Raw genomic sequence first — 14,743 nt, 5'->3', positions numbered from 1 at the left:
CAATGTTTTTCAGTGTTCTGCTGTAACAATGCTTCAGAAACAGGCGGGAACTCTGGATTAGTGTCCACCGTGTAAATTTACAGGTGATTTTGCGGGTACATTTATAAAGTACATGTAGCTATAGTTCGTAGTATGCTCCATGTAAATTAACTGATACTTTTAATGTGCTGAACCAAATGGCAGCCGGTAATGTGATCTAGAGTCTGCAGCCTACATTTCCTTGGCGGAAAATCTTCGACTGCAGATCCAGCAATTTTCTCTCGTACACTGGGGCCACTTTAGATGCCAAGCGTGTTATGGTCGAGTTCAATGCTGTGTGCGGCGTGACCACCCTTGCTGCGCATGCGCGTCCCCTCCCCGTCTCTCTTTTCTCCTACACTCCCCCTTCTCTCGACTCGCACCATCGACGCAAGCAGCATCTGATAGCGAGTTCCTTGATAAAAAAAAAAAATGACTGCTAGCACTGCCCAACCGTTCACTGGCCACCCCGTATTAGGCACTGGATATTGACCTCCAAGGTAGTGGTGATAGATTTCTCTTGTGCGTTGTTGAACAATGAAAATGAGCAGAGTGCGCGTTATACTTAGTTAAAAATGTACTGAGGGTCTCTGCATTTAATAAGAGTCTTGTGTCTCTCACCCATTAGCAGTGATTGGCATGTTACAGAAAGAAACACCGGTCCATCACTGCGTGCTTAGCGCCTCGTCCCCAGGTTGATCTCCTGCGCAACGCCACGATGAGAGCCAGCGTCCACGGCGCCGCCTGTGTAAGCGTTAGCGCCCGCTGCTTCACACGTATGCATGGTTCCCTTTAGTGGGAGAGAGCAATTTTTCTTCCACCATCAGTTTGTCTATCGGCGCAGATCGCAGACTGCGCAGCTCGTAAGCAGGAGCCGTACATTAGGAATAAGCCCTGCATGCCATACCAAATGCATCGCGTACCACGAGATTTTAAATATTTATTCCCCATCTGCAGCAGTTAACCTAAACAGCACTGCGCGCGCAATCAAAGCCACGCCACGTCAATGTATCTATATAACTCGGTGACAGCTAAGACATCATGTGCGAAGATGGCACGTGGCTAAGTTACTCAAGGACTCATGCAAATTCAACTTGCGATCAACCAGCTATAGTTCCCAAAGTGAGCAATTAAAGAAATGTAACAGCTATTATCACATCAGGTATTGCCTCTCACTCACATAATAGCCTGTCAAATGTGAGCAGCTTTAATACACCAACAGGTGCGTACGACGAATAAGGCATATATCCTTTGATTGCTGCACATCATTTACTTATAGGCTTTACCGCAACGCTTTCGCAATGCAGTGAAGCTTAATCATCTTTTGGTAATTGTCTTTTTGTCTGTTTGAAAAGGACTCGCCAAGATGCATACTTGGCCTGAGCAGTCGCAAATGCTTATTTTTGTTTGATGCACAAGTGGCCTGTACATGCGTTCATTTCGTATCATGTAATGCTCTTCTGCTCACGCTGGATTTACCGCAGTGCTTTTTCCATGCGGTGAAGCTTGATCATAGTTTGGTATTTGTCCTTTTGTTTGCCTGAAACGGACGTGCCAAGATGCATACTTGGCCTGAGCAGTCGCAAATGCTTATATTTGTTTGATGCACAAGTGGCCTGTGCATGCGTTCATTTCGTATCATGTAATGCTCTTCTGCTCACGCTGGCTTTACCGCAGTGCTTTCACAAGGCAGTGAAGCTTGACCATACTTGCTTTTACGTGCCTTGCGACTTATCAAAGTTTTGTAATAGCTCAACTGTTGATGCTAGAAGTGATGCATTCTATGTGAAAGTTTTATACTTAACTTCGAGGATTCATGTTTTCATAAAGTTTTCACAATATATCAGTAAGGTCGAGTTGGAAACTATGCATTTTTGGAAAACGCCCACGAACACGACGGAGACACGAGATTAGAAAGACTCAGTACTTCGCCTTTGTCTTGTCCCTCCGTCGTTTTCACGTTCATTTTCAAAGTATCTATCAAAATGCTGACAACGCTGTTTCACTGCCAGCAACCTTTGGCGTGTAAGAAAGGGAGCTAAATTTTCTCTCAGCCTGTAAACCAAGCAATTGCGGCTACTCGATGTGCGATAAATAAAAGACCAAAATTAAGAATGACCAGCTGATGTTGATAACAGGTGCTCATAGCAGCACTTTTTTGCTGTGCACTTGAATTCCTGTCTTATGTAATGTTATGGTCCGTGAGTACACAATGACACTACTACAACCAAGAAAAAATTTACTAACATTTATTTGTAAAATAACTGCTACAAAATAGAATTCTGATCCCCTTCTTAGTAGTTGCATAATTTAGCTAGAAGAAGACAGCATCATCCAACTTCCTGATGACTTGACAACAGGGTGAGTCCACAATGTACTGGACCTGTACAAGATGAAGAAAACAGACGAAAAAAACAACAGATAAATCAAAGAGTTTAAAAAATGGCACCTGAAACTTTCAACTTGCCCACCACAGTAGTGAAAAGACTCCTGTTGTCATATGTATTTTCTGCCTGTTGGTCTGCGGGCACAAGTGCCAGTCTTGTTTATTAATAGAAGCTGCTTAGCATCACTTCATTGCAAGACTTTTCTCTATCCGCCACCCGAGAACGCGCTCTGTAGCGGTCAGGCTCCGCCTAGAGACTTGTGGCAGTGTGACCTTAATGTGGGCAATATATACACAGACTTTGGTTGCTTAATTTGTAGCAAACTCATTGTGAGCAAATTTCATATAGTTGCATTCATAAAATATTTGAATGTTATATTGTAATATAACACTAAAATGCTGAGGCTTTAGAGCATTACAAACTCAGCCTGCCTACATTAACAATCCCAGTGCCACAGGCATGCAAGAACTGCTTGCATAATCATGAATCAACTAAACCATTTTGATATATTGACAGGTTTTCAAAAATGACTATTTTTGAAAATTTTATATTCATATTTTTCTCTTAAAGGGCAAGTTACTGTTGCTGAAAAGAAAAAAAAGCAAATCATATACAATATCTGATACTTTTTGTTTGCAGTTTACAGCTGCACATGGTAAAAGGCTGCATGCATGAGTATTTGCTGTGTGCCATTCATGGTAGTATTTCCGAAATCCTTATTCAATTGACATTTAGTGATCAGCCTATAAATTTTCTTGTTTTTTATTTTTTATTCCGTGCATTAGATATGAATATATTTTAGTTCAGGAAAATTTGCTCAACAAAGGGAAGTTTTCTACTTTTGGCAAAAAAACAAAACAAAGCAAGAACTAGTTCTAGAACTTTTATGAAAGAGACAGGTGTGAGGTTTGACGTGATGAGAAGTCAATAAAGAAGGAATGCCACAGAAAGGATTGCCTCAACAAAGGAATTTGGTTCGTTGGGGTAACATACATTTGGCAATGCTTTTATGTACTTCTAGTTAACGCTCCACCACTAGCTTACAACAAGGAAAAAAAATAAGGTGGTGCATGCAGAAAGTTAACTCATCACATAATGTGAAAATTTGACCCAGAACAAGAGAAGGAACAAAGACGAGTGCTCACCTCCAACAAGATTTATCTTGAAGAGCAAACATATATACTCTTCAAATGCGAAAAATAGACAAATCATTCAAAAAGCCCACAACTGCCATGCACGAAAACCTTACATCCTCAGCAAAGACAATTCGTTTTGACAAATCTCTAGAGACAGAGTGAGAGAAAGTACTGATGCAGTTCAGCTCTAGTCTACAAATCTTTTTCGCCACGACAATTTCTCTTGTAGTTTTTTTTTTCCCAATGATAATGGTGTCACACAAAAGTGGTTTGGAGCCACACCTGCTACAGTGCAAGGCCAAGAAACGATTGCGACCATTCTTGAGGTTACAAGGGTGTTTATTGCAGCACGTGTGGCTGCAAAATGATTTTGCGGGACATCATTATTGCTGGAAGAAAAAACAACAAATAAAATGACAAGAGAAATTATCGAAGCAAAGAGGATTTGTAGACTAGAGCTGAACTGCATCAGCACTATGTCTCAGGCTTTGTCAAATTGTCTTTTTTGAAAATGTAAGATATTTATTTGCGCATGGCAGTTGTGGGCGTCTTGAATGATTTGCCTGATTTTCACATTTCAGGAGTATATATGTGTTTGCTCTTCAAGATAAATCTTCTTGGAAGTGAGCACTCGTGTTTGTTCCTTCTCTTGTCCTGGGTCAAATTTTTGTGCTATGTGATCCGTTATGCATTACCAACATGCCTAACTTCATACTTTCGATCCCTGAAGTCAGTCCCTAAAGGGCCACTCACCAGGTCCCATAACAAACTGTGGAAGTTGTGTATCTAACGGAGAGCATTATACCACAAAAAGTTTTTCAATCGGTTCATTACGAGCTGAGAAAACAGTTTCTTCTTTTTTTAACAGCAGGAAACAAGGATGAAAGGAGGCAAGCTCAAAACCCTTGCCACTGCCCCGTGTAGCCTTCACAAGCCAAATCTCTTTCCTACCCTCTCCAGCATCCAACCAAGAGGTCACGTGCACATGACGTGCTCAAACAAGCCCAACCCTCGAGCGCGCGAGCGGTGTTTTTTTGTTGACCAGCATTGTATTGTGTCTACTGCCTGTTTTTGCGACATTGTTTGGAAACGCTGGCTTTGATGCGGTTGAAAAGATGAGCATAATGAGTGCTCGAATGCGCAGGACCATTAATTTCTTTTCCAGGACAGGAGTCTGCTTGATGCAGTAACCGCGGAGACACAAACGCATGCGAAACGCCAGCACATTAGCTCGGCATCTCGTTGGAATTCACGGGGAAAAAATGCAAAAGACAAACGCATTCTTCTATTGCGTCTCAATATGTATCCCAAGTTTTATTAATCTCTTCAAGCAACAAATTACATTGACTACGGATGTCACGTTAAATAATTTCCGTCATGTCACGTGCCACTGTTGGCAGCGTCAGAGCACAGTCGTATACATATAGGACCAACGTCACTGCACTGCTGTGTATGTAGGGCGATTCATACTTGCACATAATAACCTCCTTCTCTGGGGGCGCGACCCAAAAAAAAGGGGGAGAAGCGTTCGTTTTGAAATTTGACCCATTTCCACGTCGCATAGAGTTGCAATGTTTGGCAGACGTGACCATAAACTCCCGATGTACGCATTGCACTTGTCAGCTCAAAATCGCCAAACCCGGTGAGTGGCCCTTTAAAGAAAAGCAAAAATTAGACGAGGAGACATGAAGAATGCTTAGAAATTTTTCCATATGTCTACACCAAAATGGAATGCTATTATTAATTAGAAGAATGTATCTTTTCCTTGGCAACCAGCAAACATGACTGAGAACAGACGAATACCTTTTTGTCCAAGTTAGCTGCTAAAGAGCCGAGACAAGCTCCGTGAAATCCTCTTGAACAACTTGCACAAGTAATGTCCAATACTACCCCACTATATTGTGGTTGCCGGCAGACACAACGTAACTTGTAAATACTATCTCTTGGCTGTACGCGAGCAGCCATGGAGTTTATGAGGGGAAAGTCTTCGATCATACCATTCTGTATGCATTGCAGCAAATGTTTGCGTAGCATAACTTGGTTAAGGTTCAAAGTTTCTGGTTTTCTGCCTGACGCTATATAATACATGTTGGCAATTGCAAACAAGCCACAGTCAAGTGTGTTGCACTGGTTTTGTGCCTTCATTGTTTGAATGGTTAATGTTGGCGATTGTAATTTTAGAATATGACAGATTTGCCTAACAGTGTCAGGAGGGGTATCTTGATCAATTGAATCATATATGAAGACTGTGTTTTTGTCCGCACCAACATTTGTTACTGTAAGCCAATGATTGGGGTTCTGAACATGCAAGATTTGAACGAAAGGGCCTTTGATTTGAGTTAATTGTAAACATCGGCCCAGTAAGACATCTTGAAAGCCGACACAAGTAGGATACTTTTTCTGAATTAAATACTGTGCGACATTGATTACGCTATCTGATATGGAGGTGCCCTGTACCAGAACATTTAAATCTGCATCTGAAAGAGAATACCGTTTGTAGACATTTAGCATGTCTACTTTAACAGTTGCAAGGCCTACCTTTTTTACTTGATTTGGGAAAAATTTACGCTTGACAGCTCTCACTTTTTTTGGCCACCCCCTTCTTGCTTTAACCAAAGGTACCACAAGTTTTGTACTGTTAGAATGCCCAAGATAACTTGTGGCAGTAGTTTGTGCTAACTGAGCTGGTGCAGCCTTTATGGCTGCTGAAGTTTGGTTACGAGGAAATGTGGTTAAATTTCTGAAGAAAGCCTCGCAGGACGAAAGTTTTTCCATTAACTCCTTCTCACCACAATTAGATAATACGTTAGCCACGGTTTATGACATTTCGCAAAGACTCTTATAAGCATAAGTATACTTCTCTTGTGCAGTGTCAAGCTTCACACAGGGTGGTGACTGAATGCTGCTTGTTACCACTGGTGTGGCACTAGTGGTTGTGCAGCTGTCACTCAGGAAATGATCCTTGCACCACCTGTCTGGTATGCAAGCCTTGTCGAAAAGATCTTGCTTAGTAAAGTCACGCACTGCTAAAATATGTGCACAAGGCAGAGTGTACTGGTTATAAAAAGCACATGTGCAGGAAGCCAAGCACAATGAAACACTGTACTGTGATCTTGGTGAAACTACAACATAAGAATTAGGAGTGGAAGTGACTTGATAACTTACATTTTTAAACTTCTCATACTGCTCTAGTACTTTACTTGTAGCCTCAGAAGTGCAATTACGGGACAATTCTAGCTGAAATGGGTCATTGAAATCATTTATGTTTAGGTTCAGCTTCATTTCTTTAAGCTTAGAGAACTGTAGAGATAAAGAATCATTATCAATATAACCTACCAATGCTTCTATTGCTTGAACCAAATGCATGCTTGAAGAGAGATAATTTTTAATCTTTTGATTGTGGCACTCAATGCGATTATTAGTATTATTACCAAATGTAGGAAGGGCTTGCCGATATGCATGTACCCACATTTCCTTACACAAGTGCCAGTTATGCATATAGTAAGAAATGAAATCTGTGCAAGTCATAGCTTGGAGGTTAGCAAGCTTATCGAAGTAGTCTTGCTCAGTGGGGAAATAAACTAAGCTTTTTAAGAGAGGAACCAACTGATCACGTTGCTGTCTAGCTTTTTCATTAACCTTTTGCTGGAAACAATGCAACACATGCCACGTACACAAAAGTATGTTAGAATTAGGAAGAATATTGGTTAAAATGCGCAGTTCATTGAGATCTTTATCAATCATCACTACTTTGCAAGCAGACACAACAAATGGGTTGAAATCTACAAACTTTGTGAACATGGGCTCAACAATTTCAGTCGTCTCATTTCGTAAGAAGGCATAACACACAGGTCTCCCACGACCACGACCGTCTTGAACTAATATAGAGTAAAGAATATAACCCTCAATATTCACTTTATACGTTCCATCAATAAATAGAATCTCTGGATACTTTTCCAAAATCTCACGCATGTGCGTTGTTTGAAGAAGTATGAATTGCAGGTTATTATTTTGATTCATTTCATAGTGAATAACCCAGTTTGGATTATTTTTTAGCAAGGTCTCTACCTTCTCTAAAACCATTTCACCATGAGCCTGCTCATTGCGGATAGGAATAGAAAATCGTTGCTTGTAATTATTAATGTCCTTTGTAGTTAACTTCTTACCAGTTTTTTGCTCGACCAAGTTTTTAAAATCCTTTGCGCCAATATTACATTTAGCTAAGTCAAAGAATTCTTCTTTTTCTCCATGATTCAGGAGCCTCTTCTGAGGATACAAATCATAATATTCTGTGGGATGGTTATGCTTAGCTTGTAGTTTAGTTATCTTGTAGTGCAGAGTAGGCGATTTACATAGGCTTACCGATACTGTCATTTCACAGCCAGTACCATTGTAAGCTTGCTTTGGTCGCTTTCCTATCCCCCTGGGCTTTATTGTGCGACCGTGAATGCAGCTATATTTAATCCTAATATACTCGAAGTCCTTATCTTCTGATGTGAATGGACTTTTATTGCTCTTATTTATCATGACTACATGCCTGCCCTCCCTGCACCACTCATCAAAGCTTTTCTTAAAAGAAGGAAAGTTATCAAATGTTGCATTTAAATAAACTTTGCTACCCCCACCATATAGTGTATTTACTGGGTTATTGAGGACGGTTGGGTTGGCACCAGTGTTTACACAAATAGCCTGGGCACCAAGGCTGACAGGCCTGCTTCTGGATGTCAAAGCAGCCTCACAATACTTGTACTGCACAGCTGCAGTGCACCCAGCTTCCATAGGGTCACCAGCCTCTGTGTGCCAGGATCGCGCTCAATTCGCATGCAATCCCGAGTCAGTGCTGGTAGATGGCTTTTGCAGACAGAAACCTCGTTCACAGCGTCATTCGTGACAGATTCACAGTGAGTCGCGGAACTAACTGAGCAGTCTTTCAACTGCTTGCTAGGAACACGCTGCACCTTTTTAAAACTATCACGAATGACGTTGTGCGAGACACTGGCTCGTCCTTCAGGCTTTCTACCACAGACAGCGGAATAAGCAGACTGAATCTGTTTCTGGCTCACAACTGCTGTCATAGGTGAAGTGGACCTGATGGACTTGGCAGCTGTCACAGCAAGAACTTTGCCTTCACTGTCTGCACACAGTTTAGAGCTCTGTTCTTGCTTGTGCAGTGCCGCAGCCTTCCGCCGGCTCTTCTTTGACTGCACCATGGTTTCCACCCACTGTCGCCACACTGGCCGACAGCCTGTGGCACAGCTGCTTTTCCAGCACTGGCCTCCTCTTCCCCCACAGAAGAGCGCACAAGAGCACTCTCATGCTCCTGTGAGGCTCTCCTTATTTTCCTGTCACAAGTGGTGCTTGCACCTCGACTAGGGATCATTGGCTGAATAGGCCTCTCTCCAGTGTTTCCCTTGCATGGTACACTTGTGCCATGGAAAATGGGGGAAGGCAGGCTGTCCCAGGTCCACCAAGCCTTGCTTCCCTTGCAGCGAACGCGGACACCGCCAACGAGCGTAAAGCCAATACCATGAATGGTACTGGCCAGTTGGTCAGTGTCGTGTCTCTGCATGAGAGCCCTGCTGGTTTTCCAGACAGGAGCTGGTGCAGCGGAAGGTCCACCTACTGCTGGAGAATATTGAACTGCATGCATACCAAGTGCTGGAAAATCGACTTCCAAGTTGATGGAAAAGTGCTCCTGCCGAGCCCACCCACTCCATGCAGATGCCTTGGACTCCTTGTAGGACTGTTGGATGTGTCTCCTCTCTAGTTGGGTGGACAAGGCACAGGCCTCACGGTACAGGAAGTCTGCCAGCACCTTGTTGCCAAGCCGGCTGGGGTGGACACCATCCCTGCTCAGGAATCCAGGCCAGCTGTCCACAAGACTATCCAGGATAGTGAAGCCCCTCTCCAGGCAAAGCTGTGCGAGTGCGGCATTCACATTCCTGTAGTGGTCATTCAAATGACAAACATCACACAACTGTTCTTCCCCTTGGCGGTACCGATTCTGCCCCCGAGGAAGAATGGCAGAAAAAGCTACATGCAACGTGGGATTGCTTTCGATGATTCCCTGAGCGAGCTGGCGATATTTGTCCATGCACATGTTGACACTGTCAACAGTGTTGTTCGTGCCAACATGTACAATGACAACATCAAAACTGGCCAGCTTGTCAGCAATCATTGAGAGCAAGTGCTCAATCCTTATTCCTCTGTGTGCGGCAACGCTAACAGACAAGCCACGGCGCGATGGGAAATACTGGTCGACGTATCTCACCATTGAATCGCCCGCTACTAACACACGCGTCATGTTGCGCACACTTTCAATTCAGAATTACACCATGAAAAAAAAAAGAAACAAGAAAGTGAATATTTAGTCTAAAACACGGCTGTCAACTACGCAAATGCACTACGACACAGATACGAAGCACGTTAACACGGATGACCAAAGAAAGGGCCACGCACAGATACTGCTAAATCAGCCTATACGCGAAAAATCACAAAAATACGTATTGGGATGGATATAAACAACGTTAGTAAATATAAAATAGCAGTGAAAATAAGCGGTTGAGCTTAGATGAAGATGATGTTGGAGGCTTGCGAATATGTAGCAGTATGTAGCAGAACAAGGCCTGTAGACAGCTCGCAGAAGCAGCAACCAGCCGTACTCCAGCAGCAGCAGCAGCAGCAAGTGAGCGTCTGCTGGCCAGCTGAGCCACGTTCCGATTCGGTAAATTCGAACAACGCGCTAAATCGGAAACGACGTATGTCATAACAATTTTTGTGACGTCACTTCCGTGCGGCGCAGCAGCCAGTTCTGTGTGGGGATGGCTGGAGCGCCGCGCGGCGCAGCAGCCATTGCCTTAAACATTCCTTGGAAACCACCATTTTTCTATGAAGCTGAAATCACCAAAAGAGCATGAATTTCCAGCACATGCTGCTCCTCATCGTTGAAGAAAGCATGGAAAATAGAGTAGTCGTACTCTTACTAGTACCGTATAAACCGGAATGTAGGTCGAGATATTTTCAATAAAACAACGAGCTAAAGTCGCTCCTCGTTTTATATAGCGGTGTCTAGCCGACAGTGTGCCGCTGTCTGGCAACATGTGGCTTGCATGTGCAATAGAAGCTGGACACGTCCATATTCGCATTCAAATCCAACAGCAGGTTGTTTTCTTTTTCTCTCTCGTCTGTTTTTTTGTGTTCGTGATTTGCCTCCGATCTGTTCTAAGTTCTCGCTCCCCTTGACATTGTGTTTCATTTTTAGTGGTCTTTTTTTTTTTTGGTCACTGAATATGAGTAGTGGTACGATAAGGCAGTACTCAGCTGCGTTTAAACTAGAGGTTGTTGAGTTCACAGAAGCGAATGGGAATATGGCTTCTCAGCGCCGGTTTGATGTATCAGAAAAAAGCGTGCACTATTGGAGGGTGCAGCAAGGGAAGCTGCAGATGTGCAATCCTCGGAAAATGTCATTTCGTGGGCGAAGTGTGGTTCATTCGCAGCTGGAGAATATGCTAGGGAACTTTGTGTGAGAAGTTCATGCATGCTCAATGCATGCTCAATGCCATGCATGCTCAATGCCAGTGACCGTGGATACCATTCGCAAGAAAGCTGTGGAACTCGCTCGAGAAGCTGGGCTCACGAGAGAAGAGTTTCCGTGCACCAAAATCTTGGGTGCTTCAATTCATGAGACGCAAAGTATTTTCTTTCCAATGGTGCACATCTATCTGTCGGAAGTTTTTAGACGAGTTCTAGGACAAGCTTATAAACTTTCAGGGCTTCGTGAACCGGCTTCAGGAGCAGAACAACTACATGATGGGGCTCATTGACAATGCCGATGAGAACCTCGTGTGGTTTGACATGCCTTCATCCACCATGATCATGCAGCGTGGCGCCAAAGATATGAAGCTGTTGTCCACTGGCAAGGAGCACTCGCGCTTCACCGTCATGCTGCCATACATGGCAGATGGTAGAAAGCTTCCGCCCTTCATCATTTTCAAACGTAAGACATTGCCGAAGGAAGTGTTCCCACCCAGTGTTGTCATTCGCGTCAACAGGGATACAAGGACAAGGCCATGATGCTCGAATGGATACGAGTAGTCTGGAACCGTTAGCCAGGTGCACTGCTGCGTCTTTGCAGCATGCTGGTGTTAGATGCGTTTTGTGGTCACTTAACCGACGCTGTGAAGCGCACTCTGAACGATGGAAAAAACGGACTTCACCGTCATATTAGGTGGTATGACGTCCACCTTCCAACCAATTGACGTTGTGCTAAACAAGCCGTTTAAGGACCGAGTGTGACTGGAGTACCAAAAGTAGATGTCCAGCGACAACCCAAAGACACCGACGGGCTGCCTACAGAGGCCTCCGCTTGCTACTCTTTGTGGCTAGGTGCTTTTCGCATGGCGTTCCTTGCCAGATTCCATGGTGGAAAATTTTTTTAAAAAATGTTTCATCAGCAACTCACTGTGTGGCACAGAAGACAACGCACTGTGGGCCAGCGACAAACTCTCATCTGCAGAAGACAGTGGTGCTTCGTCTGACTAATAGGAACAGTTGCGATGGTGGTTGAGGGGAGTTCCAACGATCGTGGTGCGGTGCGCCCAATTCGCAAATAAATGTCGTTCGGCAATTTCGGGTTGTTTTCCTCTTTTTTCTTTTTCGGTAACCTGAACTTAGAGGGGTCGACCTATATTCCCACTTGACCTATAGTCCGATTTATATGGTAGGTATTTTGAGAGCTGACCAGTTATTTCCGCGTCAATACAGAGTCCACATTATTGATCTGGTTTGATTGATTGATTGATATGTGGGGTTTAATATCCCAAAACCACTATATGATTATGAGAGATGCCGTGGTGGAGGGCTCCGGAAGTTTCGACCACCTGGAGTTCTTTAATGTGCACCAGAATTTGAGCACACGGGCCTACAGCGAAAATTCAGCCGTTTCAGTCTGCATTCCATTCTACCGAGAGTGCGCATTATGAAAAATGTGTTAAAGAAGTGCCCGAGAACACAATCAGCCCAACACTTTCTTACGCACCCATTCGTGAAAAACAAACTTTTGTATAAAAGAAATATGTTTATTTACAGGCGTGGCATCTATTTTCAGCACTGGCTTGACACAATACAGAAAGTTGTCTTCATTGTGACACACACTGTTCTCCAAGGTATACATACAATATAGATACCTCTGTATCACACTGTTATAGAACATGCTATTATTTACAGAGATTGTGAAGAAAAATTGGTGCACTCACAGAACTAGAAGCCATGTAGTGCATTTATACAGTGAAGCCTCAAAATATGAAAAAGCCCTCCTTCCAAATGCGATTGTTCTACAAGTAGTCTATAGTTATAATGAATATTGATTTTATAAGGGTATTTTGAGTAGGATGAAACTTTCCTGATGAGGACTGATTGTACAATTATACCTGCACAACTCGGAAGATGAAAAAACGTACTTGTTCCAGAAGAAATCATTTCAAAAACTAATAAATATTTGCCACACTATAATATTTTGGTAGAATATCGTCTTTGATATTGTCATAAACCTATAATGAACTTGAAAGTATGCATGTTGGTTAATCCCAGGTTTACTAGCAAATTGCTCTTGTCTGGAACTCTGAAAAAGTTTTCCAAATTTTCTAACTGCTTAGACTATGTCATCATGCAATCACTTGCTCCACAAATTAAACAACGAACCATGTATCGAACCGATATGGGGCAATTATTGTTATGCTCTCTTTGACTCCTTAGTCTCAACTCAGGCAACAGCCTGGCACTGTGGGAGACTGCAGCAGATGCCATTGGGAAACAAAGGGCGCCTGTCATTTTTATTTTATTCTCCTGTATAGCGATAATCTGCAGAAGCATGCAGACAAACGGTATTTGAGAACAATCATTAAGAACTCAGGCAAAGTGGTTGGGTCTCCAGATGAGAAGCTGCAGCCGGGTGAATCCTGGTGCTGATCAGATGACGAGAACTATTGCTCGCTGCAAGGCGACTACGCTCGTCAGATGTCTTACAACACTTCCAAAATGTAGCAGCTTTGCAAGCCTTCAACCGCTTGATTTCTGGTGCACAACTTGGCCGATCACGATGTATGAGGGGCGGACATGCAGCTCACATCGACGTAGACGATGCCCAGTAACGTACACTGAAAGTACTCAATAAGGGTGGTCGCCACGTAATGCCGAAGAAAGCTACATAGCAAAGCGCACAAGAGATTGAAAACTATTATAGAAGGGCCATTGCAGCATTCGCAGCGCATGAAGTTGCTTAAAAGGGCCCAGAAACACTCTTTTGAGTAACCATAGAATTGATTCACTGGGTATTGCCTCACAAATTCAACGCCGTGAAAATTCTAAAAATCCGTCCAGTACGAGCGGAGTTACAAAGCTTTGCCACACGATGCAATCATATTCTCTCTTCTCTCGTGCCGACGAAAGTGCTGGAAGCTAAGCAGAAAGGGATGGAAAAAGCAAATAAAAAACTTCATGCGCGCCTTGTTACCTTGAGCACTTTATTCTTTTTCTTCCAATGCACGGCTTTTTCAGTGTGATTGCGTGCGCGCGCGTGGACAAGTGATGCCTTTTTGCGGTGATCTCTGTAACGACCGAGCGTGCCCTATTCAAATAAGCCAATGGCTGATTTGAATGGGCAATCTACCTGGATGAGCAATCTACCTGTGATTTTTGAGCGTCGTCCGTCATTTGTCGAGAGAAGAAAAAAGGAAAGGCAATTTTTAGCAGACTCTGATAATTTATTGTGAATTCCAGGCCACGCACTGTGCTATAACATTTCGTTGAAGTGTTCTCGGGAGCCTCTACTACGGATCGGCAGCGTTTTTTGACCATGGTCAAAATGTGTTGCAGGGCCCCTGTAAATTGGTCTGCAAATATAGGACATGCTCAATGCTTCATACACAATGGTGAAAACTGTTTCAGGTTCCCTTTAACATAGCTTTTTTGCTGGGTGCTAAAAAGGCGATAGAAAATAGCTTCTTTATTCGTTTCGCAGCACTCTGTTTTCGCTGAGAGCCCACAGCTGTTCAATATTGCTATAATTTATCCCTTTTCATTTTTTAGGCATACTCTCAAAATGAGCACCTTGTAGTAAAAAATTAAAAAAATTCATAATTTGGAGGAAGCACTCGTGCTATTTGTGAAACAAAAACAATCCTTTTTTTTTCATCAAAAGGAAGT

The 14,743-nt window shown here is 43.1% G+C and overlaps 1 protein-coding gene across 3 annotated transcripts in view; it reads right to left on the bottom strand.

Annotated features, from left to right (window-relative positions):
• Positions 1-2,251: 2,251 nt before the first annotated feature.
• The window catches only part of LOC142783830 (uncharacterized), a 456,044-nt gene continuing 443,552 nt past the window's right edge, over positions 2,252-14,743 (bottom strand). Inside the window, exons 2-3 of one of the 3 annotated variants that reach the window (XM_075882491.1) lie at positions 6,399-9,458; positions 2,252-2,401 (exon numbers count right to left, since the gene is read on the bottom strand). In XM_075882491.1, the coding sequence (XP_075738606.1) occupies positions 8,649-9,458 (810 nt within the window). In that variant the 3' untranslated portion in view covers positions 2,252-2,401; positions 6,399-8,648. Of the gene's footprint in view, positions 2,402-6,398; positions 10,463-14,743 lie in introns of those variants that run through there. The other 2 variants (XM_075882490.1, XM_075882489.1) reach the window with 2 other exon arrangements.

This window comes from Rhipicephalus microplus, unplaced genomic scaffold (assembly GCF_043290135.1).
Source record: "Rhipicephalus microplus isolate Deutch F79 unplaced genomic scaffold, USDA_Rmic scaffold_12, whole genome shotgun sequence".
Lineage (NCBI taxonomy): Eukaryota > Metazoa > Arthropoda > Arachnida > Ixodida > Ixodidae > Rhipicephalus > Rhipicephalus microplus.
Note: the sequence above shows the minus strand (reverse complement) of the source record. Positions and strands in the feature narration are given on the sequence as shown.